The 25,230-nt window shown below is 41.5% G+C and overlaps 2 protein-coding genes across 3 annotated transcripts; one reads left to right on the top strand and one right to left on the bottom strand.

Annotated features, from left to right (window-relative positions):
- Positions 1-888: 888 nt before the first annotated feature.
- On the bottom strand, positions 889-11,585 carry rbbp7 (RB binding protein 7, chromatin remodeling factor). 2 transcript variants are annotated; one of them, XM_088913079.1, is made up of 12 exons: positions 11,341-11,585; positions 10,065-10,209; positions 9,175-9,320; positions 6,877-7,050; positions 6,252-6,367; positions 5,735-5,895; positions 5,422-5,548; positions 4,657-4,734; positions 3,627-3,703; positions 3,006-3,063; positions 2,510-2,620; positions 889-2,060 (listed from the first exon to the last, which is right to left on the bottom strand). In XM_088913079.1, the coding sequence occupies exons 1-12, from the start codon at positions 11,354-11,356 to the stop codon at positions 1,992-1,994; spliced, it is 1,278 nt and encodes a 425-aa protein (XP_088769205.1). In that variant the 5' UTR covers positions 11,357-11,585; the 3' UTR covers positions 889-1,991. The 2 variants fall into 2 exon arrangements, with proteins under 2 accessions (XP_088769205.1, XP_088769204.1); XM_088913078.1 differs by having other exon boundaries at positions 3,627-3,707; positions 4,658-4,734; positions 11,341-11,559.
- A 576-nt stretch (positions 11,586-12,161) lies between these two features.
- On the top strand, positions 12,162-24,223 carry zrsr2 (zinc finger (CCCH type), RNA-binding motif and serine/arginine rich 2). Its single transcript, XM_088914857.1, has 11 exons — positions 12,162-12,208; positions 12,678-12,757; positions 12,925-13,012; positions 13,429-13,537; positions 14,545-14,631; positions 17,287-17,325; positions 17,594-17,709; positions 19,706-19,919; positions 21,843-21,898; positions 22,267-22,376; positions 22,787-24,223. The coding sequence occupies exons 1-11, from the start codon at positions 12,168-12,170 to the stop codon at positions 23,635-23,637; spliced, it is 1,791 nt and encodes a 596-aa protein (XP_088770983.1). The 5' UTR covers positions 12,162-12,167; the 3' UTR covers positions 23,638-24,223.
- The last annotated feature ends 1,007 nt before the right edge of the window (positions 24,224-25,230 follow it).

The following is a 25,230-nucleotide window of genomic DNA, read 5'->3' as shown; positions in this document are numbered from 1 at the left end:
TCTCTCCAGCACTATGCTGCAAGTTCAAACATGGCATACTCAAGACCAGACAACCCTGGGTATTGCCAGTCCTGTTGTGCATGGCTCTGTGTAGGGAATCCTAATCACTCATGGCACTTGCACTGGCAATGTCTGGATAAAGCATTCTGTTTCGCAAACAAGCACCTTCCCCGATTGATCTGCTTAATTTCTTTTGCTATTCATAGAATCTCAAAGTTATAATTAATAATTGCTTACACTTATATATATGTGCTTTTCTGGATACTCCACTCAAAGCGCTTTACAGGTAATGGGGACTCCCCTCCACCACCACCAATATGCAGCCCCACCTGGATGATGCAACGGCAGCCATAGTGCACCAGAACGCTCACCACACAGCAGCTATCAGTGGGGAGGAGAGCAGAGTAATGAAGCCAATTGATAGATGGGGATTATTAGGAGGCCATGAGTGGTAAGGGCCAATAGGAAATTTGGTCAGGATGCCGGGGTTACACCCCTACTCTTTTCGAGAAACGCCCTGGGATTTTTAATGACCACAGGGAGTCAGGACCTCGGTTTTACATCTCATCCGAAGGACCACGACTTTTTTTTACAGTATAGTGTCCCCGTCACTATACTGGGGCATTAGGACCCACATGGACTGCAGGGTGAGCGCCCCCCGCTGGCCCCACTAACACCTCTGCCAGCAGCAATCTTAGTTTTTCCCAGGAGTTTCTCCCATCCAGGTACTGACCAGGCTCACACCTGCTGAGCTTCAGTGGGTTGCCAGTTGTGAGTTGCCGGGTGATATGGCTGCTGGCGAAGTTCCCTTGACAAAAGCACAAGTTAAAGTCTCGCTTTACCTTTATTTCTTCATGGTGGTAAAAAAAACCATACAAAATAAAGAGGTTTTAAAAGTCATAACAAAAGGTTTATTGCATTTTATACCATACTTTGCACAAAATGGAACAAAAAGTACAAAAGAAAAGAAATGCTACCCATGCCATGTTTACACTGCCACCTTGTGGACAGGATTGGAAGAACAGCAGGGTGCATGATGGGTGTGATTTGTCACATTGCCATCTACTGCATCTCCAGAAAACTAATAAGTAAAAGCACTCTCATTAAGCGGAATTCACTGCTTTTCATTACTAACATCCAAAAATTTGTTTTCCTCTCCGCAAACCCATTCAAGTGCCATCTCCACTACCTGCCAAGTGCTGTCCATTTCAGCAGCGCTGAACTGCTGCTCCTAATAGAAGAATAGCATTTGAACCACTTTTGATGAGCTACAGCATAATTTTCAAGATGCGATTACACTTGCTTTTCGGAACTGATCCTTAAAGCAATCTAGCAGGCCACGTCACAAAATCAAACGTTTGTTTAGCTCTGGGAGAAACAGGAGGGCGCAATTCGGAGAAAAGCGTCGGCGCAAGCAAAGCATCGTGGTGTACAGCGCCACCGAGGACTGTACCCAAACCGCAAACATCAACACAGAAGAAGAAGAAAAACAACTTAAACTGATTTAAATGGTAAAAACGTAAAGCCCCAGCTCTTATCTTGTGTTCTTTCTTTGAAATTGAGTGCTGGAATGAAGCACAGGGTCCTGTCACCTGTGCACAGCGCTCCCGGGAGAGTCTTGTTACCGGAATGTCTTCAGCAGGTCAACGCTAGCAAACGCTTCTGCTGCGCTCGAGCACCACCTCATCTTGAGAAGGGACAAGGTGGCGCGTTCAGCAGTTCTCCCAGCGACATACTCATTTTATACTACAAAAATAAACTGGAACACACCCCGTTTGTCCACCTGTCCCTTAACAGCTTTGCAAGTGTAAAGGCATCTATTAACAGTGCAGAGGGAGGAGAGCTGGAAGTAGATCAATGGGTTGTAGAAGACCGTGGTAGGTGAAGACTGGAATCACAGGAGTCCGTAACCAGGCGGGGCTGGGCTTTTCTCAGGCGCCGGCCTCTGTCCGTCGCTCCCCTTCCTTCGGCCCTGCTGGGGCGCTGTGGGGTTACGACCCCTGCCCCTCCAGTTCGGAGGCGGGGGTGTCGGACTCCTCGTCGTTGTAAATATTCTCGGCCTGGAGGAAGCACAACAGCCTTTTCACTTGAGCGATTCACCAAAGAACGACGCCTGCATTCGGTTAGCATAATGAGTTGCAGAAACCCTAATAATAGTGTTATCAATTTAAAAACTTAGAACACACTCGTCAGTGTGAAGGAATTCAATTCCGAGGCCCTGCTTAAAGGATGAGATGAAAAACTAGAAATAGAGGGCTACACAAAGCATAGGTGCAGCAGGCAGTACATTCGGGCTTAGTGTCACGAGACCCCAGATACATTTTCCTATCATCATAAAAAAATAGGCATTCACCCGTTTTCATACTACCACAAATCAGAAGAACGCCTTGGTACCGTCTCTGCCCTTAGACGTCTTCCGTTACCACAGAGACGAGCCGTGTTGTCAGACAACAGCACAGCGCTGCGGATAGGAGGCAGCAGTAATCTTCTGGATCGTGTTCTCACTCACCATCTGCCACACTTGCATGATGTTGTCCTCCGAAACAGAGCAGATAACCCACGGCTCATTGGGGTTCCAGGAGAAGTCCGAGATCTTGGCTGTATGTCCTCCATGGATAAACTGCAGATTGAATATGTTCATCGGTTTAAAAAACTGGTAGCCCTCACCGGATCCAGCTAGCATATAGATCAATTGGTGTCGGTCATCACCGCTACATTCATTCTCCAATGAAGACTAGCAGTTAAACAGCACCCTCCACACTGCAGTGTTTTTCTGCCGACTGAGGGGTGTTTCCGAAAACAACCGGTCCTTGTTTGTAACAGGGGGGTCACTGAAAAACTTGAAAAGAGTATTTCCTCCTCTAAAGATGGGGGCTCAGATGCCAGCTGGCACATCCTATAGGTCTTTAGCAATTGTCTGCCTGGTTCAGTGACATGGGCTGTATCGTCAGCACCAATACAACATCCACTTGACTCTGGAGACTCGGCCTTTCATCACGCCTTACCAGAAGCTCAGGAGGTCCATCTTCTGCATCCTCTGCTGACTGCTCCTCTCCAATTTTGCTGCACAGACAACAAGGACTTTATTTTTGATGCCGTTTCAAAAACTAAACTTAAGGTTTTAACAAGGTGTGGGTTTCTACCGAGGTAAAATTTGTGGAGGTTTCAAAATAGAATATGACACTTTGAAGAATGGTATCAACTGAGTTTTCTTCACCTCTTCCAACAATTTAAAACTGCAACGCTAATATTTTCACTACTCATCACATGTATTGGCAGTAACTGTCAAATGAGAAAGCCTACCTTAGCTCTGCAGCCTTGCCGGCTTCCAGTAGGACTTGGGACCCATTTTAAACAGTGTTTCTTTAGGATTACAGTTGTGGATAATTAGCCAGAAACATTGTTTAGCTTTTTTTTTAAAAGACTTAGTTTAAATGCTTTGATTTTACGTGAACAAAAACAGAAGTCAGAACTGACCACTAACATTCCCGAACATCTACAATGTAAATCAGACACTAACAGCAAATACATTCCAGGCTGATATCTCCTTAAGTTGCTTTCAATGTGAAAATATGCTGGTTTTATACACAAGACACCGAGGTCAAAAAGAGAAAGGGCAGTTTCACCTCAGATCCCAGACGTTAAGCCTTCTGTCTGTGCCGCTGGAAGCCAGAATGGTTTCGTTGTGAGGGGACCATTGCACCTGCCAATGAAGTCAGTAATTCACTGTCAGTGCAATAAAGCTCAGGCCAGCATACGCTTCTGATTGTAAATGCACAAGATAGCCCTCTGTAGTCTTGAGGAATTGTGATAACACAACAATACGTTGAAAAAACAGTTTAAGTCAGGGGCTGACCCTCAAATACGAGGGCCAACCCAGAAGTCCTGATGTTTTTCTGAGCAATGTTTTATTGCAATTGACTCCATTATTTCCAACTTGCGGCTCCACCTCCGGGATATAAGCGCAGAGCTCAAATTGCTTTAAGCTGAGAGCTGTAATTGAATTTGTGACAAAGGAAGGGGAAATGCCCATAGTGATATGAGATACAGTCCAGCTCATGTCCACTCTGCAGGATTCTCTACTGGGGCATCTTTTTCAATCAGAGGATGATGCGAAGACACTGTTTGTCTTCACAGAAAGATAAAGCTTTCTTGGCGATGGTGTAATAGCAGCTTCTTCTGCACTTTATTGCCATTATGGTGTAATTGCATTCAACTATAATAAATCATTTCTCAGAAAAATAATCGAGAGCATAACATTTGCTGTAATCCTTGTAATTTCTCAAATGAACTAAAGAAATGTTATCCCATACTCCATCACACCACTCAACATATGAGTAGACAATAAAAGTTGTAATGGTTTATGTGCAACTGCTATCAGAAGATGATGTATAGAAGTAGTAATGTGTAATTTACATGGGTTTAGTGTAATTGGGAGGGAGTCAAGTTACAGGGTTCTGGTATAGTTGTACTTCTACTGTTTGTAAGTCTTGAAAGTTTCTGTGTGGTAAATAAAGCAGTTCTCAGGAACAAAGGCTTGTCACTTCCCATCTTTGACACTGAATTAGAGCCTCTCTAATTTGGAAACCAAGGAGTAGGCACCCTATCCAGTCTTTGCTTTCTTCTTTCTATGCCACCCTTTATATTGAGTATTACCTGGAATATCTCATCCTTGTGCGACTCAAAGGAGTGAAGTTTCAGTTTGAGGTTCCGGAGATCCCAGAGGGCCACCGTCTGAAGAACAAAATCAACTGAGACCAGAGCCACAGCACCGCAACAGCACTGTTCGCAAAACAAGCAGGTGAAGGGATGCACAGGGCATCTGCATTTGATCTGTACTTTAAGAGCTCAGATATTAAACCGCAAAGGGGATTCCCCCCCCAAAAAGAATTCTGGGTACAGCTCTTTTGTTGTCAGTTTGAGTTTGAGTGTGTTTTCTTTGTGGTGACCTCCAAATACATATGGCGAGCACAAAAAATAAAGCACATTCCATTGGTTTTCTTTCCACTGTTGTACACATCTCTCTAATGTAAATGAGCTAAAATCCCATCTAAGTCAAGAGTCACAATACTGAGTAAAGGGAATCCAATTTCCTCCATGCAAAATCCGATCCACACCAGCCAAGGGTGACAGACGACGGTGCATGTCATTGTCAAAATGATTACAGACAATTGAAAATCCATTTTCTGCAGCAGCTCCGTCACAAGGTGAAGTATACACAAAGGCTGCAACCTGATTTCCTGTGACTTAATGTTAAAACACAAATAGGCAACAATGGTAAGATTTCAAGATGGCAAGTGGTGGAGCAGATGGAAGCTTTGAGGATGGTAACCACCAAAGCATTTGTGCCAAAAAGAGCACAAATGCTTTCTCGTGACCCTCTGCCGTGCTGGAAGTAAAGTGGAGGACGGACGTCCAAACCTTGTCAGCGGAGCCGGTGGCCAGGATGAACTCGCTGTAGGGGTTGAAGGACAGGCAGTTGACTTCCGCGGTGTGGGCGTCCACGGAGTGACTGGGCTTGGACGTGTTGTTAGACCGCGTGTCCCAGCTGGGGAAGACACACCAGTCGTACGGTTAGTCGCAGGATTTAGGAAAGGGTTACAGAACCAGACAGTGATGCACAGGCTGATTTAGCCTTTGCAAAACGCCCCCCCCTTCTGTCCGTATATCCTGAAGAGTTTGCCTGGATCTCCAGAGATGGTGTGGAACGGTGGGAACGCTCATCCGCACTCACATCATCAGCTTCTGGTCGTCGGCCACGGAGCCAAACAAGGACTCGTGGAGCAGGTGCCAGGACACGTCCTCCACCACCGCGGTGTGGCCGGTGAAGATCGTCTTGGCATCGACGATCTTTCCCTCCTTCGGTCCTCCGCTGATGTCCCAAAGGCATATTGTCTAGATCAAGAGAAGAAATAGCCATTTCAGATGTCTTAAAAGCGCAAGAGACTAGCAGGGAAGCTAGAGCCTTGTTTTTAACCCTGCCCCTTCCTGGAGCGATGTGCAGCCCATTACACCCAACATCACTCAACAGTTTCTCCAGCTCCGTAATACCATTTTGAGCCAAATGGAAGTTTGGCTCAAACTGAATCTATGAAACTTTACAGCACTGGTGAATTAGTGAACTCGCAGGAAAATCGACAAACATCAAGGTACATCTGCCCCTACAGCCACCACCTCGTTCAATGCTGCTGATCTGGCATTCGACGTGCCGCTCCATGAACACGACGCGGCGGTCCCCGTGGGGCACTCACGTGGTCGTCCGACGCGCTCAGCAGGTTGCCGCTCAGGTTGGGGTTCCAGGACAGCCCGTAGCCCTCCTTCTGGTGACCCCGCAGCCGCAGGTCGGGGTTACACTCGCCGCTGGGGTCTGCAGGAAACAGGGCGCGTTACAGCCAGCTTCAGGCAGCAGAGCCACGCTCCCCTCACTACGCGCCATGCGGCTGCCCCGTTCGCCCCCGGCTGCAGACTCCACTGCCAACACCACACAACCCGGGGAGGCAGAGTCGGTGTTCAAGCATGCGCAGGAAATGGGTTCTGCTTCCAAATTCAATTTGCTCAGCCCCAAATCAAACGGATACGCATTATGTATTTACACAGATGGAGACCCTGTTACAGCAGACCCAGGTCTTCACTCCACACTCACACTTTCTGCTTCCAGCTGTTACCTGCAGCATGTTGCAGCACAGCTTGACTCCTCACTACCCGTTTAAAACTGTAGCCTTAAAAGGAAGGTCACTTATTTTACCAGCTAAACAAGCTCCTGTTGTGAGATGTATTATGAGTTTCCCTCACAGATCCACACCTCCTTTACTTAGCAGAAAACTGCTTTGAAGGGACCCTTTTGAATACAACTGAAAAAAGTCCACGTTCACTTGCCTGGTTTGGAGGGGTGTTTGGTGTAGTCGAAAACCAGCACATCTGAAGTTGGCGTCTTTGTCGCGATGATACAGGGATTCTGTGGCATGTACCTCGCCCGGTTCACTTCTCCCTCGTGATTGATCTTGATTTCAATTTCTATCTTTCCACTCACTGATCCAAATCCTCCAAATTCTAAAGAGAACAGAAAAGTAATTAAAAACAGGAACACTAGATGTGTTGCAATTGAATCGACACTGTTAAATGTTTTTTTTCCTCTGATAAAAAGCACCTGTCCTACAACACTAAACCCATTACATCATACACAAGTAACTAAATGCTTAATCTGAAAGAAACCCTATAGCAATACAAAAACACAGTAGAACAAAAAATCCCGAAAACAAGGCCAATCATAAAAAAAGCAACTGATCTCTGTGCAGTAAGGTCTCCATCATCTGAATTCTATTACTACTAAAAAAACCTTTACAATATCTCAAGTTCAACTGGAAGCTAAAACACACACAAGCATTACAATAATGCAGAGGAAAATGACTAACTTTATAATGCTCCTGAACAAAACTCAGCTATATATTTTAACACAATTACAGATCTTTTGGTTCATGTTGGTAAACATAGCCAATGAACAGCTGGCACCTTACTCTTGCTAGGGCGTTTCTCAAAAAGAGAAGGGGTTTTAACCCCGGTGTCTTGGCCAAATTTCCCCCTGGCTTTTACCAATCATGGCCTCCTAATAATCCCCATCTATGAATTGGCTTCATTACTCTGTTCTCCTCCCCACTGATAGCTGGTGTATAGTGAGCATTTTGGCACGCTATGGCTGCCATCGCATCATCCAGGTGGGGCTGCACACTGGTGCTTGTGGAGGGGAGTCCCCAAAAGCTGTAAAGCGCTTTGAGTGGAGTGTCCAGAAAAGCGCTAAATAAGTGTATATAAATTTAAGGATAATTTATTCCATATCATGTTACCTATAGCCTCACTGCACAGGGAGGGCTGGAGAAGGAGTGCATCCCAAAATCTCCGAAAAGGGCACTGCGCCCCCCAAAATGTATAATACTACCTCAGGAAAGGTGCTCATTTTGCTCATCCCCTCCTGTAACCTGGGCTGTGCTGACTGGTGCCCCACAACCCCCAGGAACTTTTCCCTCTGCAGCCCAGCTGAGGAATCGCTTACCTGCTGATAAGAGGAGAATTAAAGAGCGTTATTTTATAGAAGTTTCACAAGTCCACTTCCCTTGCACTTTTCTAACAAAAAAGACACACTGAAGGGTAACGTTAAAAACTATTCTGCAAAATGCTGCATATCAAGCTTGATATACTCAAGGACACCTACAAAAACGTTAAAATCTGACTGTTCTCGTACCGGAATCCAACAAGGTTCCTCTGCCATTTCATGTTTTCCACTTCACCAACCTATAAATCGTGACTATAAAAATTCCTCAAATTTGATGTACCGTATAGGACTGAAATATTTGACCTTTTTCTATCGGTCACATTTAACCACTGTACCTCCAAACAATTCAGTGGTCAAAAATATGAAAACAGATCATTATTAGAAGATGGTAAGGAAAAAAAAAAAGAGCGAAACATATTTATAGTGAAACAAAAGACAAATCTCCCATGAAACAACATTACAAGGTACACGGGCACAATATTTAACCTTTACAAAAGCCACCTAAAAATTAAACATCTCTTCATTCTTGTTTGGAAAGAAATAAATCCCGTCTTGAAGGTTTCTTCCAATACCAGTCTGGTCCAGATGCACAATTCATCCTTTCTTTAGCACCCTTGCTTCTCCTATTCAACCATCACTGCCTCTACCAGATTTAAGATCTCGTACATTCGCTCTGCGCCAATCCCATCCCCAATCCCTCCTCTCTCCTTATATACCAGCAGCCTCTCTGCTAATTTTCTGCAGGGCAATTAGCTGCTCTTCTCTTCCCTCTCCTGCCACTCTCTTCCCTTGCTTCACCACTGCACTGTCTCAGGCTACACCTTTAGATTCATCCCTGTACTCAGAACTGAATGGAAAAAGCAGAATTGTTGTCTGCAATCGCTTTAATTGTAGAACATACTTCTACATCCTGTGAACCATCTCAGCATTGCAACCGTGTTTCTGTCTACTGCGGTTTTGGACTGTTCCAGTCATTTACAGTCCATTGTTGTTTTCAATGCAATTACAAAATGTGTCATCTGCTTAATAATAATAATAATAATAACAATAATAATAATAATCATCATCATCATCATCATCATCAATCTGACACTACACACTCTATGGGGCACACCAGCTGGTCTCACCTCCTTTTTCGCTGTCGTAGTGGGAGGTGTCAAACTGGGCGTCGTCATTGGGGATCTGCACGCTGGCGATGACCAGGTGGTTCTGTTCATCTGATGTGTGGGTTCCCAACACCAGCCGATGAATGGCATAGTCCTTCCCTTCTGGCCTATATACACACACATACGACAGTCACGAGCATTAAAATGAAAGTACCTCTTAAAAGTCACAAAACTGAATGGAAACAGGAGAAACTGAACTAAAAAAGACCTGATTAGGTACTATTCTTGTTTTTTTTACCTATTTAAGTAAAGGATCTTGTAATAAGTCAGGATCTTAGTAGAATGTTTTGTCCAGAGGCCAGCACCTCTTACTGCGCATCTAGGTCACCACACTGGTCTTGAAAATCTTGGTTGAGAGGAAGGTTTTCCACCTACTGGTTCAATAACACCCCTCAGAGCAGCAGCCTGGTTTTCCTTAGGTGCCTCCCATCCCAGGACTGACCAACCCCAGCCTTGCGCAGCTCCTATAATCTGACAAGATCGCCTAGAGGGTGGTAACACTGCAGTTGCATTCTGCAAATGGCTACACTACTGCTTTATAGTACATTTTCTGGGATATTTCTTTCACCATACCTCAACGGTGCAAGATGTTAATGTTGAAAACCCAAATGAAAGCAAAAGATCAATCCAAATAACTCCTGATGACCACAACATGCAAACAGTGTTGCCTTCTGAAGCCACCACACAGTATGGATGCCAATTAGCAAACCCAGAATTTACTTGGTCACAATGACATATACAGTATAAGGTCCCTAACAGTGATCCTTAAACTGAACTTAATCCTTAAGTTCTATTTCTGTCCCATTCAATGGAGCCCCATTAAAACCCATTGGCTTCCAAACATGACTTACCTATTGACGTCTGGCAGCCACTGCACAGTCAGGCTTGGCCACTCCAGGGCATGTGTCATTACCAGGTCATAGAGAAAAGGTGTGTTCTTCTTCCAGATCTTGTACTCCTCATTAATGACCCTCTCTTCCACTGCATCGTCATACACTGCAAAACACAGTGGAAGCCGTGAGACACCGAAAAACTGGACGCGTTTTCTCCAAAGAAAAACAGGATTGCAGCTCCCTTATGTTATCCGCCCCCCACAACCCTCAGCATGTTAAAATCAAGGAAAGAAAAATGCTCAGCTAACACCGCGTGTCTCTGTTGACATCTGGAACCTACAAAGGCAAACTGCACAGCCTTCTATCCCAATTCCCACATACAGGAGAACGCAGGACACAAGGGAGAGAAACCCTTCCAGACCATACAGCTCGCTTGGTTGCTAAAAGGTGATTGGTCAGAGGATCTTGTCCAGCTGTTTTGTGAAAGATCCTGGGGTTGCAGATTCAACAACATGCCAACAGGATTGTTCCAGACCCCCACAACCCTTTGTGTGCAGAAATCACTCCTGTTCGGTTGAACTGCACTTCCCTTAACCAAACTTAATGATGTGCATTTTAAAGGCAGGGAAACAACTCCCCCTTCTTGAAATTAGTTGCTAAAGGAACGATTCTAAAAGTTCACAGTACATATTTATTATTATTATCATTAGATTGTTTTTTAAGCCAAGATAAAGGGTGTATGTTCAAACTTAAATTTGCCAACCACCCTCAGCCTCTGGTTTTGATTTCCATTGCAATAACTGGATTTCTGTAGAACTGTATCTGGGTCAATCTTAACTCCAGTCAGACATTCAGAGTAGCATCTAAATTAAACACAAGAAGAACCATATTCCTACGCAGCCCCAAGGAAGGGATACAGTAAGCAGAGTCACTTTAATCTTCGAAGTATTTGCATGTGTGTTTTAGAGGGAAAACAGCACAATCAGTACTCTGTTCTACACCAATCGCAAAAATAAAGTTCCAGTTCTAATTCTTTTCTTTTGTTATGCTAGAATTTTTAACAAAGGGGAGTAGATTATTCACAACACGAAATGTAACGGGATATTTTAAGGAAATCAAGTCAAACTCCGTTTTCTATCCACTTTCCAACTTTCCAAATCTCCAGCGGAATTTTTAAACCAATGCAGGGTCCCTCGGGGTTGTTTTCCAGCGGTCAAAACAGGAGAAAAAAAAATCAGTCGACACCAGGATAAGGCAACACGCACAATAAAGGACAAGCATGCCCCTACTATACCTTCTTTGTCCGCCATTACTCAGCCCTCGTTGTTGGCGAATATACGTCGCGAATTAAGGTATTACAATGAGATACGCTTGCTCACGGGAAACAACGCCGCCTTTTATTTTAGGTTTTATATGCGCCAAATATTAATTTTATCATCAGTCTCCTGCCGTACTCCCCTTTCAACAATCCGCGCCTGTATGTCGCCAGAGAGCCAGTGCGCTTGCGCGCTCTCAGACCACAGAGTTCACCGCACAGGCGCCTGAACTTGCACAGCTCATAGAGGGGAAGTTTGGCAGTGTTTGCGTTTTTAAAGAGCGGGCCTTTTCCGTCTTTTCTGCCTCGGCAATGGGATACGTTATCAAGACGTTTTTGCGCTTCTTATTTCTGAGTACCACCGACTGTACAATGTTCAAAGAAGAACTACTTTCTCGGTGTTAGATAAGCCGTAAAATCGTTTAGAGAAGATGATTGAAAGCCCCTAAATGAGGATATACTGTAGTCCATTCATTAATACCACTGATGCCATTTGTTAAATACCTATAACTGAATGAACTGGAATGGAACATATAAAGTTAAAAATAGCACATAACAGTGTATGCTGATTATATCAACAGCTGATTTTTCTTTTCCCTGTCAAATTATGCCCCCAGAAAAATAAATCAAAACTTTGTTGCACCAAAAACAATAGTGGGGTAGTATATATTTTTTTTCAAAGGTAATATAACCCAATCGATGCAGAAGTTATTAAAAATGTGGGTCTATTAAAAGCATTACAGCTCGTCTATGACATTAGGAAACCGGTTCACTCATGATCCGGATGTGACGTCAGAAAAACAAAGATGGCAGCGCCCGTGGTAGCATTGACGAATTCAGGACTGAGGTAGTATGTTTGAATTGTGAATAAGAGTAATTACAACAGGATTTCTCCCATTTAAATTGAACCTAAGCAAGCACTGATATGTATAAACTATTGTAAAAACGAAAGTTTGAAGTGATGTAGAGACTGTCTTTGTTTTCACGTAGAAAGGGTTCGATTGGAAAGTACCTTTAGGTGGCAACGCAACTACAGAAATTAACTGGTATTTCTTTGCACTAATATTGCTCTGTTTTCTTTGAAATATACAATTTACTTTAGAAATGTGCCATATTTGCACATGAAGTACTGCATCTCCTTACAGGCGTCTTAATTTGTGGTCACAGAATACTTTACTCGGATAAAAATAAGTTACCGATAAAAAAACAACAACATTTTGTTATAAAAAGGAAATGGAGCAATTATTTGGTTACACAGGCGAAGGGTAGTGTGTTACTAAGTGTATGTGTAAGTGACCACTTATTCTCCTTTGCAGCCATAAACAGCGTAGAGCCGCACTAAAGAAAGAGAGACGGAAAAGAAAGCGCCAAGCCTTGGCGAAACTGAGGGATTCAGGTATCGCTTCCTATGTTGTGTTTAATAATAAATGGTGTGTTTGCAAACAGACAGTTATATTTTTAGGCATTTGGTGTTTGCTACAAAATTATAAGATTAAGTTTTCCGAATATGTATTTCTTCTTTTCTAAAGAAGAAAAAAATTGCAACTGCCTTTGCATTTTTAGAAGTAGGAGAAGAAGAAGAAGAAGCAGAGAATGAGACTTTACCAGATAAGGATGACGAAGAGGAGGAAAAGAGGGCTGAAGAAGAAAGGTTTGTCTCTCTAGTCCCATCTCTACAGCTACGCATAAAGACGCTGTTCTTTGCCTAGATAGTAAGCCAAACTCATCACATTCCTCAGCTTTTTCCATTTGATTGATGTTCCTGAAGATGGGGATGTGTATGTTTGGTCTTACCTCACCTTTGCTGGATCGACTTGCTTTCTTTTTAAATAAGACATTGTAGCCAAATGCTGTTGTAACGCTTACCTGGCTTAATAGTTAATAGTTATAAAGCCTACCTGGTTTAATATACATTGAATTGATGCTGTCACTGTAATGTTATCAAGAGGTTTTCACTTCCTGGTTATCACCTCACACCACCTAGAGAAGGCTGTAAATATGTGGTCTCTTATATTTATATTCTATTAATGATCAAGGGTGAAAATTCTTTTCCTCTTTGCTGTTTAGGCAACGTCTGCACTTGGAGTGGTTGGAGAGAGAGAGGATTGCTCAGGAGGAGTTCAGGCTGAATGAGGAGAGGGAGGAAGCAATAAAAAGGAAAAAGGAGGAAGAGGAGGTAAAGTCAACAAAACACAACGTACAGACACAGACTTTGGAGAGGAATTAAGACTTCACGACAGTATATGTTTAAAGAAAATATACCCAGAACCCTTCCCCTGTTGTACACTGTTATGAAGTCTTAAAACTATCTTAAACCTTATATGGTGAAATTGAACTAATGCTAAGTGACAAGCATGTATATTATTTACTTTTCATCGGAAAATTAGATCAAAAGAAGCATATCATATTATCCATGTATGGTTTTAGAAGAAAAGTATATGGATATTGATTAAATATTTTCAGTGTCCTTTTGAGTAAATGATCATTCATAACATTGTAATACCCTTGGCTGACTATGACTGTGGCATAAACATTCAGTCACTTGATTAGAAAGTTGATTGGGCATAGATGATTTTGGTATTTAATCTATTAAATGTCAAACCTATTGAATATCAAGAAAAAAACAAAAGATCAATAACCAAAATGAACTTGTCAGCCAAGTCCTCTTGGATGATTAACGGGGAACCTTTTAGCAAAGTTTTGTGTGGATCACCCTGATGTGACACAGATATGCAGTAATATATGCTAATTGTTCACAGCAGACCAGTCAATGTGGTCCAAATGTGATGGCCTGGGCAGAAGTGTCTAGCTGTTACAAGATCCTACTACATCCTGACTGTATATCACTGCATCGGTCAGGTCCTGAGACCTCACTTGCTGACCTTTCTGCTGAAGAAATTGAAATATATCATGACTGTTCAAAGAAATGTCAGTGTATTTGCCACAGAAAAAATATATATTTTCTGCTAACTTTGTGAACTTGCAGCACTCAGTACATCATGAGTGACAAAGTGCAGCTGGAGGAGGATAGCCATTATGGCAGTTAAGAGTATTACTTATACTTGTTTAAGTAACACCTTTCATTATAAATGTGTCCTTTCTGTATTTATTAGCTTTTGGCCCTTTCTAAACTTTTTTGGATTTAAAGTGACTCCTGTGGTGTTCGTTATATTCTCGTTGCAGAGAAGAATAAAGGAAGAATGGGAGGAGCAGCAGAGGAAAGAGCAGGAAGAGAGAGAGCTGAAGCAGCAGGAGAAGAGAGAAAGAGAGGTGATTCCTGCTCTTGGAGGATAGCTAAAGAGCAGCATATCCTACCTGTTTCTATTAGTTAACACATCACAGCACTTTCAATAACTACTTATCCAATTCAGGGTCACAGTGGCCCAGAGCCTGTCCTGGGAAGCACTGGGCACGATACACCCTGGATGGGACGCCAGACCATTGCAGTGCACACACACTCACACTGGGGCCAATTATAAAGAAGACAGTTAACCTACTGGCATGTTTTTGGACGATGGTAACTGGAGCACCCAGAGTAACCTGTGAGCACACTGGGAGAACATGCAAGCTCCACACGGATGGCAGTCCAGGGCTCCAGTGTTGCAAGGCTCAGTGCTACCCACTATTTCCCTGTGCCATCCTCTCTTAGTTTAGTGATTCAGTAACTCTCTACCTGATATATTTATTTACCCGTGAGTAGATCTGTTGTCATTACTGATTGGTATTTACATTTGAATTTTAGAATGGTGTGCTGCTTTAATTTTTGAACTGGGTCTCAAGTCTGAAGGCAAGCGATTCCTTACCTTATTTGTTTAGCATTTGACTTTATAAATGGCAAAAATATAGTAATGTATGATAGAATATAAGAAGAGTTCATTTGAGTGCCATTCAAAGCACTGTACATGAAATGAAAAATATCAGAATGGCTCTCTCTGACATTTTAATCATCTAAGTTGTATTTTTGCTGTCTCCATAAACAAAAAATGTTAAAGCTGAATTTTTTTAACAATCTTAAGAAAATTGTTTTATTTTTCTGGAGTAAGCTGTGTTCCATTCATTGCTGATCTTCCTTAACCAAGATAAACTCAAAGAGATACTGTACTGCAGATCACCTGCTTCCCCTGGATGAGAAAGTATCTTTTTATTTATAAAAGATTATAATGCAATTAGGTTTTCTGCTGTTATTGTTTGGCTAAATAGACCATCATGAATTATTTTAGATTTTAAGGCTAAATATACTGATCTCAAAATAAAATGCATATGTTTATCAATATTATTCATCATAATTGTGTGGGAAAAAGGTTTGCATTTGAAATTAAATTCACATTAATACCACTGTTGCAAATGCTTGCTTTGATTGAAAAGCTGAAAACCTCTCAGAAAGTTGGGCACATGTGACCATGATATGTGTCCTAAGTACTTTTTTTTTTTGCTTTAGTGGTTGTCTTGACTCAGACTAATTTTGACTGTCTTATTCAGTACATGTTGGAAAACTTTTAAAAATGATGAGAAATGTACTTCTCCTTTCGATAAACCCTGTTTTTCAGTTTTTAATATGAAAAAAAGTTTGCCAACATTTTAATTGTTATATGCTAAAGAAACAGTTTTTTTAATGATTACAATGAGATTTTATTTTTAACCCATTTAAAACTATAAATATATGCACAAAATAGAGCTCTTCCTTGACAGTTTCAGCACAACTAGATTTTGTGTTCAGCCCTCATTATTTCACATATAACATGAGGTCCTTGTGAAAGCACTCTTCAGTTTGCTGAACCATGCCCAAATATATGCAATCAAGGTACTTGTACTGGGCCGTTTTGGGGAAAAGAAGCAAAGAATTAAAAGTAATAAGAGCTTCAGACCTCAGCAGAGGAAATTAATTTATGTTTCCTCTTACCTATGGGGCGATACCAACTTGTTTTGTGGCATCCATTGGGTGCTCACATTTTCAGATTTCTCCCAATGTAGCAATTCTTGAAAGGGTCTGGATCTTTACACTCTTTAAAATGGGATCCGTATTCATTCTTCAAAGATATAAGCAATGGTTCTTGCCTGAAATTAGTTTTGTTCATCACAGAAGCCTCTAATTATCTGTCAAGCTGGGTAATTGAAGTAAAATTCCTGGCAGTGACAGGAACACTGCCAACGTCTAATAGTGCCCATCAGCTCTGTAGAGTCGGATATTAAAGCACTGCTGTTGTAATCCATAGTGCCTCCAGACCGGAGCTAAATCCAGTGTTAGCTCGTGCCATGGCAGATGTAAAAGAGCAAAAGATCTTTATTGTAATATGATTTTTTGTATTTATTTTCATGTAGTTTTTGTTTTTTAATGATACTTTAAGGTAAATATATTGAAAGAAACAAGCCTGGGAGGCAATTCCTTAGAAGTTGTTCCCTGTGAAGAAAATGCCCAAAGGCGAGCTGAATTTTGTGTACAGAGTTGTGAAAAATAGAATAGAGCTTTGCATTTCATCCCTAGTAACTGCAGACTTGTTTGTAATATAAACACAATTAAAGGAAGAAGAAAATGTGTGATGGGGAAGATGAGTGATAAAGTATATGAAATGGTCCAGAATGTTCGTATTTTAAATTTATTAACTCAAAGTAGGTGAAGAGTGAGTGGTCAGCTGTTGAAAATAAATGTTATCTGCTGATACATTCCATGTATGAGAAATTTATTTTTAAAGAATCTCTTCTGTAGAGGTTGAGGGCTTTACTGCCTAATGAGCAGATTGTAGTATTGATGCTACTGGCCACTGAATATGCAGTATTTAATACTTCTGTATTCCTGTGTTGGGGCATATATTCTAACTGTTGCTGTTACTGTGATGTTTGCTACATACATATTCTTAACCAAGGTTAACAGATATCTGCTAGCCCACTTCAGGGTCTTTACCAGTCCTGTGTTTGCACCATTTGTAGGAGGCTGTGCAGAAAATGCTGGATGAAGCCGAAAGTCAGGTTGGTATAATATCACCTTTGTTGCTTAATGTTAAAACCAACATTGTCTTTTATTTCTGCAAGTCTACAGTATTCTGTTTTCAGCAGGTTCTTGGTCACTATCCTACCCTAAACCTTGGAGAATCCTCACTTCTGTTAAAACACAATCATTTCCCTGGAGGTTGTATTACATACAGTTGTAATAAGGCTGTGTACTTTATCAATACAGTGTGAGCTCTAGAAATCCATAAACATTGACTTGGAATTTTCATTTGTGATTGCGGCACAGCTAGGGAATGGTGGTACGTGGGTGAACCCTGAAGCCCCAGAGGACTATGGGACAGAGAAAGACAGGGAAAACTGCCCTTTCTTTCTCAAGACAGGAGCCTGCCGGTTTGGAGACAGGTACAGTGTTGCTCAGTTTCTTTTATGTTTGTTTCTTTTCTTCTCTTTTCAGCATGGAATAAACCTTTACCTGTTCCTTTGCAGAGTAAAAAAAAACATATATGTGAGATGAATTTGTGATTTTGAATATTTAATCAAATTGTCATCAATGTTCTACTGACTTTTCAGTTTGTGGAGTAGTTGACATAACCACTGCAGCAGACTGATGCGGATAGCAAAGAGCAATTTGGATGTACCATCATTGAGCTGTTCTGCACATGAACTAGCTGTTACACTATTTTCATTCTGCACGACTTGGTTAGGTAACAGTATGGAATGAAAGCACCGATATGGCATGCTGAGCAAACACAGCGTGGCAGGAGAATGTGCATCCCAATGACAGGACTAACCATGATGCAGGAAAAATCACAAATGATGGAAATACAGAAAACATAAGCTGAATCAATTTCCTGCTGTATGTTAATATCACAGTTCAGATCTGCCTGGGCATGACCTCACTATACAGATGGATCTGGTTTGTGCCCTCAGTCCCTCACATGTGTGAGTCAGGATACACACAAGATGAGATGAAAAGCAGTTAGAGATTTACCTGTATCGTCTCATTACCAATACAAATAGGAGTATAGTCTTTTCACCTGGTGTATAGTTAATTGATGGGAAATTAATAGAAATGTTGTTGTTTTTTAGTAATATCAACTCTCAAAATGTGTTGTATTGTTTGACACAAAGATGATCTCTACTTATAAGTCGATCAGTTTCTTAATAAGTATGAGTCTTATTGCTTTTTGAGTTGAACTTTAGGACTGTGTAACAACACTGGTAAATTAATTTTTAAGTCAAACCAAAGAAGGAACAATGCCATCATACATGGTCTCAGCAAAACTGTCTCACATTAAAAAAAAAATCAGATAATCACTCCATAAACTAACAGCCATCATACTGTTAAATCGATCCTAAACCAAAGAAAAATAACTGTTTGACTTGTATTGTCAAGAAACAAAAATAATCTGAAGCTTGTTCAGACACTTAATGAAGTAAAATTAAGAATCAGCTTTACTTTCATTGTGCTCTTGCATTTCTTCAACTTAAACTATAACAATATGACTAATGACACTTTTCTGTAAAGTTTGAGTAAAGCAGGATAGTAATTTGACAAGCTTGCTGTAATTAAAGAACTTTAAACCCTAAGTGTAACCATCTAAGAGATTGACTTCTAACATAACTATAATTCAAGTGACATAAAATAATGATTTAAATTGTTTGCACCTAGAAACTATGTGCTGGACCTGGTAAGTTACTGGAATGACAAACCCTCAAGAACTAAACAGGTTCTAAGTGGTCTTGATAGACCAGAAAGTGGTACTTTTCCCTCTGGACCAGAATTTCCATTCCAATGCTAGTATGACCAGGTACATTGTACTGAAGTACACCCTGTAGATAAAATATTAAACAAATGTTTTAACTCTCGAACCGTTAAAGGATGTTAGCGCTAGTGTTCCGGCTAAATTCCATTTGTGCACATTGAATCTCTTTAAATGACCAATTAAAAAAAAAAAGAGAAATTTCTTACTTCTATATCTGATAGTCTATGTACCAGGGCTGCAGGTACATAATGAGTATTGTGCATCACCCAGGGATTTACAGTATTATATAAATGTTATTAAGTGTAATAAAGTGTTATTATAAATCACGCTCAGCTCATTTTAAAGCCATTATGCAAATTTAAGGATTTAAATTAGAATTCCCAAAGTATATTTATAAAATTTAATATTAGTATTTTAACTTACTATTTAATTGTTAATAAGTGGTAGCTATACTTAAAGTTTCCTTTTTATTAAAACATTTCCCATGTTCTTCGCAAGTTATCATGGGACTTGGTCTAATAATAAGCATATGTGAAGGTTTTTAATTTACTGAAACGATTAGAAATTGGAACAGTAAATTGCTGAGTGCTTTGAGGGCTTTTAAAAATCAATCAAAAACATATTTTACACAGGTGTTCTCGTAAGCACACCCACCTGACCTCCAGCACCACTATGATGATCCGGGGAATGTTCCTGACCTTCGGAATGGAACAGAGCCGCCGTGACGACTATGATACTGATGCCAGCCTGGAGTACAGTGAAGAGGAGGTCTTCCAGCAGTTCCTGGAGTTCTATGAAGATGTGCTCCCTGAGTTCAAAACTGTGGGAAAGGTGGTGCAGTTCAAGGTAATTTCTCACATGCATGTACTCATGTTTAACCGTCATTCTTTTTATTAAAACACATCAGTCTGTGCCCTGAGCCTCTACCTGCAACAGGCAAAATGGTATTAATTGTAAATTGACCTTTGGGCTTGAGCATTATTTTGTCTGGTCATGCATTTTTCCAACACAAACATTGTCATTGTACATTCCCTCACTCTTAACCCATGTCCTGCAAAAACAATAAATGGCGTTTTGTGAAACTGGGACTTTTCTGTGCAATAGAAATAATGTTCTATCTCAAATGTGCTACTCAAGCAGGCCCCTGAGAGTAATCATGAGAAAGGATGCCGACCTGTTGAGCCAGCTGAACTTTGGCATTAGCTGATTCTGCCTGTGATTCTTCAGGCAATGGTGGACTATTGAGCAAGAACTTCAGCTGATGAGGATTATCAGGGCTTCCTGACTAGATATCAGGATGCCACAGCAGGAATTATCACCATTTCTGGGGAAAGATATTCATGTGAAAGTGACATTACTTTGTTTGCAGTTGCTGGTTGCGGGCAGAAAAGCTTTGAATACAGGTTTTCCGAATGTTGCATTTCCGACAGAAGAAAAGTATGCAGTAACCCACAAATGGGGAAACTCCCTCACCAGTTGCTTGGCCAGTCCCAGTTCTTGGTCACATAAGTCAAAAGAGTTTTTATTTTTCTATATATGATACGAGGGAGGATTTATTATAATGAAGAGCATCTTAATAAATAGTAGGCAATTAAATTGTGCAATTTCTTTACATAACTGTTGCCTGAGACATTGGCTATACTTGAGGTAATTCTCAAGGAGATTCCAATCACTCCTCCAGACAGTGCTGATGTTACTGTAAAGCTCTGTGGATATTACCAAATAGCAAATGACAGAGTGTGTTTTAGTGGCAGACTATGCATGATCCACATTTATTTAGATCCTGCTTCCAGATTAGTAAGGAATACATTTGTATTTGTATTAGTCTGGTTCTATTGCCCATGGCTGCTGCTGGTTTTACTGGGAGCAAACCATGTACAGTATGTTGATACCAACATACCTGAAGTATGAATCTATTTGAACCAAACTCAAGGGACAGACAAGTAAGACAAAAAGAATAGTTAGTCAGACAAGACTATTTTAAACTTTTAGAGGTTGGAAGAAACTGGAATATCCACAGTAGAAAATCCACATGAATTCAGGGAGGAATGGGGGAGTTGATATGAAAACACCACACACATAGGCAAGCCTAGCTGGAGTCTGACTCCCTGGAGGTAACTGCCATGTCACCATGCTGATGAGATTGTGAGAGTAAGAAAAATGTTGTCAATTGAATCTGCAGATTGAAAAGAACTCGATTTGAAGGTTTCGGTTAAAGGGGAACTGCAGTCCCAATTTCTCAAAGATTATTAAATATCGGTAACAAAATAAATTGACATTATAGAAAAAAGGTAAAAAATTCAAACTAAGCACAAAATCGCGAACTTTATGAAAGTACTGTAAGTTGCCATGTTGTCACAAACCCGTATTCGAGTTCCCTCGAATTGCGATGTGATGCGGCCCTTCCTGCTCACAAGTCACTGTAATTACTAATGCAATGTGATGTACAAGCTAACAGAAAATAGGCTGTGCAGCAGACATTTCACCACAGAAATGTTCCATGTGCTCTGCATGCAGAGTTAACAAGTAGTATTTGTCGACAACCATCTCAAAATTGAAAGCAGTATTTCTGTTGGATTAAAGAGATGCTTTCACCATCCTGCTTCTTTACAATAGGCCATAAATAGTGTAGCAGTTCTCATTTAAGTTGTAACATAATATTAATATTAATTCTTATAATACTTTGACAGTCTTATACTATTCAAACCCTTGTTGGACAGGACTAACACATGATCAAGATGTGCTCAATTGTGATCTGGTTTGTTACAGGTAAGCTGCAATTTTGAGCCACACCTGAGAGGCAATGTGTATGTCCAGTATGAAAAGTAAGTTATTTTTTTAAGTTGGATTTATGAATCAGTTTTGAAGCACAGGAAATAAAAGGCATTGTAGCTTCTATTAGTACACATTTTTATATTTTAGACTGTAAATGGAGGAAATGTGAGACATTTAACGAGTACATAAAATTGACACTTATTTTAAAAAGCTGCATCAACCTGTATAAGGTTAGATTAACATTTAGCTTTAAGTGTTGAAATCTTAGTCTGAATGCCTTGCTACCTTTCATAGTTCATATTTAGTCTCGATATTGTTTCTCAGTGTAAACCCCCTGGTGCTTTGTAGCCAAGTCTGTGATGTGCGTGGGCTGATGGAGTACTGCCTGTCAACGGTCTGTGCTGTGGTTTGCCTGCAGGGAGGAGGAGTGCATTGAGGCCTTCAAGCTGTTTAATGGCCGCTGGTATGCAGGAAAACAGCTGCAGTGCGAGTTCTCCCCAGTGACCCGGTGGAAGACGGCACTGTGTGGTAAGCAGGGCGAGAAAAACAGAAGTGCTAATCTTTTCTTTTCAAGTATACTTGTCACATTTAGATCATTTTGAGAATGGTTCAAGAAAAGAAGCACATTCAAATGCAAAACAAACTTTTTTTCAATTCTTTCTATTTGGGGGGTGTGGGTAGAGTACATTGACATTGCTGACTGGTTTTCTGAAGAGGTTAAGTTCTTTTCTGAAGAGATAACTCGGGTGTCTGCAGAAATTATTTATCCTTTTCTGGCTTTAATTTTGCTTTATCATTATTATGCATTGCAATGTCATGTGACAAGTGATCACAAATTACATATATGCGTATTTGAAAAATAATAAGTCCTTCTTGCTTGCTCATCTAGTTGCATCTCTCAGCCATATTTGTGAATGATTGTTCTTATTTGTCAACAGGGCTTTTCAGTAAGCATAAGTGCCCCAGGGGCAAGCACTGCAACTTCCTTCATGTGTACAAGAATCCCAACAGCGAGTTCTGGGAGGCAGACCGAGATTTCAACGTGTCCCCTGACAGGGGTGGCCAGTTCAGCTGGCGGCTGTCGGAGCACAGGGATTGGAGCAGACGCCAGCGCAGCTACAGCCCCGAGAGCACGCACAGGCGCAACGGGGAATCGGACAGGCACCGGAGCAGTTACAGAAGCAGGAGCAGGGAGAGGAGGAGACGGCAGTGGTCCAGGAGCCCGGCTGGGGCGAGGAGGAGCCCGCGGGGCGAGAGGTCCAGAAGCAGGAAACGACGCTCGTCTCGCAGCAGGGAGAGGCGCAGGTCAAAGGGCAGGAGCGCATCCAGGTCCCGGAGTCGAGGCAGAGAAAGGAGGAGGGGGAGGGGGCCTTCCCCGAGGTCCTCCGGGAGGAGGCCGAGGTCCAGGAGTCGCAGCGGGGAGAGGAGGGCAAAGAAGAGCGGGAGCGGCAGCCCCGGACGGCCAGGCGGCGGGAGCACCAGGAGCTCGAGGAGCAAGAGCCCCCGCCACAAACGCACCAAGAAGAGTAAGAAAAAGAAAAGCAAAAAGAAGAAGAGTAAGAGGAGAAGCAGTTCCCCAAGTGCGAGTCCATCACCAGGTTCAAAGAAATCCTCAGAAGATGAGGGGGGTACAGACCTGGCCCTCACTCCGCAGAACAAGGCCACCACCCCCGTCTCCACAGACAACGCCTCCGCTGCCAGGAGTCCACAGGCGGTCCAGTGTGCAGGCTCAGACCTCGGCGTGCCAGAGAGGGACAGGGGGGAAGACGCAGAGATTTCCGAAAGCTAAAAATTAAGAATCTGTAGTACAAAGTTACCAGTCTGCAGTTGTTTTTTTAGTTCGCACGGTATACACAGCAGAAAGTTTACTGCCTGGAACGGGTACGGGCAGGTGTTTGCACCCAGCAGTAGGTCCTACAAGCAAACATTCTGCAAGCACATTCCCAGATCTTGTGGTTTAATAAGCTACTGCATTTGGTAGCAGAAAAATACTGCATGTCTAGAATTAAAAGAACAAAAAAATGCAATTGACTAAATTCATTAGAACATAAAGGTTACCAACTATTTGAACAATCTGGTTTGGTTAAATACATTATGGCCCTTTCACCTTTCTCTGTAGGCCTCCTGTTAATGTGGTGTCTCTTGCTGATGAGGTAACTGTACAGAAGACAAAGTGGGAGTGTGGTCTGTCCGTTTCAGTCACTACCCAGCTCTACAAATAAGGACTTCCTAAGCAATCTCAAAAGTCAGTATTGCTCAGATGTTTAGTTGATGCCCAAACTCCATCATCTGTATAGAGGAAGTGTTTTCTTTCATAAAACACATTTCTGTGTAAAAAAAATTGTGTGATATGTAAATAAATGTTACTTTTTTTACCTTTTTTAGTCCTTTGGTTGTTATACTTTTGATATACCTGAAGTTTTCCAAGACTAGCGTACACTTTGGTTAAACATCCACAAAACTAGGATAAATTATGGTTGTTAAAAAAATCTCTCCAACCTTGATATGGAATACCCCCTTACATCCTTTGTTTTGCATACAGGCAGGTACATTCCAGTATTTTGGATGTATTTCAGATTTTCTGATGGTTACGATACATTTTTTTTTCTTTTCTTGGTGAGCTTGCATTAAATTATCATCTACCTTTGGTGTGACTTCTTAAAAGTCTTCTGTAGGCAAAATGAAGTGTCCTGTTTCTTCACACTTTTTCCAGGAACATAGTTTTCAACTTCAGTTGTACAAAGTTACCACTCCGCAGGAGGTTTTCTGTATACCCAGTGGGAAGCGGATTGCCTGGAACAGGTATGGGTAGGGTTTTGCACCCAGCTGTTTTGTACTTTTCTTTGGTTCTGTACTGTTTCTAAAAACAGTGAAACCAACCACAAGCGGCCTTTCTTTTGCATAACTGTAAATGCTCCCAACTATTTTGTAGCCATTATAACAAAGTTTAAGGCTTCCTCCTGAATGAGGGCTAAGCTGATTTGGAGGGTTTTGGTATTGGAGATCTTCAATCCATAATGTCAGCAATCACTCCTTTTTTCATTATCTCACTCCTTTGCTGTTATTTTTACTTTTAAAGTATTTTTAGCCATCCTATATATTTCATTAGCACTTAGTACCTTAGTGGCGATTTGAGAGCACAGCCAATGTTCACTGCACATTCACCCAGTTCACTACATTACATCTAATTTCCAGCGTAATGCCGACACGTTTCCGTGGATGTAAGCATAGCACTAGTGGAGTTCATACTTCTTATTGTTAAGGGACTGCAAAGATACGACACTATAAAGTTGAAGTAACAGGCAGAGTCAACATGAGACTACAAAGGTCATAGAAACTTTGCTGAACATACTGAGTACACAAGCTGAAGATTTAATGGGAG

The sequence above is a fragment of the Atractosteus spatula genome, chromosome 4 (assembly GCF_055471065.1).
Source record: "Atractosteus spatula isolate fAtrSpa1 chromosome 4, fAtrSpa1.hap1, whole genome shotgun sequence".
In the NCBI taxonomy this organism is placed as follows: Eukaryota; Metazoa; Chordata; class Actinopteri; order Semionotiformes; family Lepisosteidae; genus Atractosteus; species Atractosteus spatula.
The sequence above is the reverse complement of the archived record's forward strand: the minus strand, read 5'-3'. Positions and strand labels throughout refer to the sequence as shown.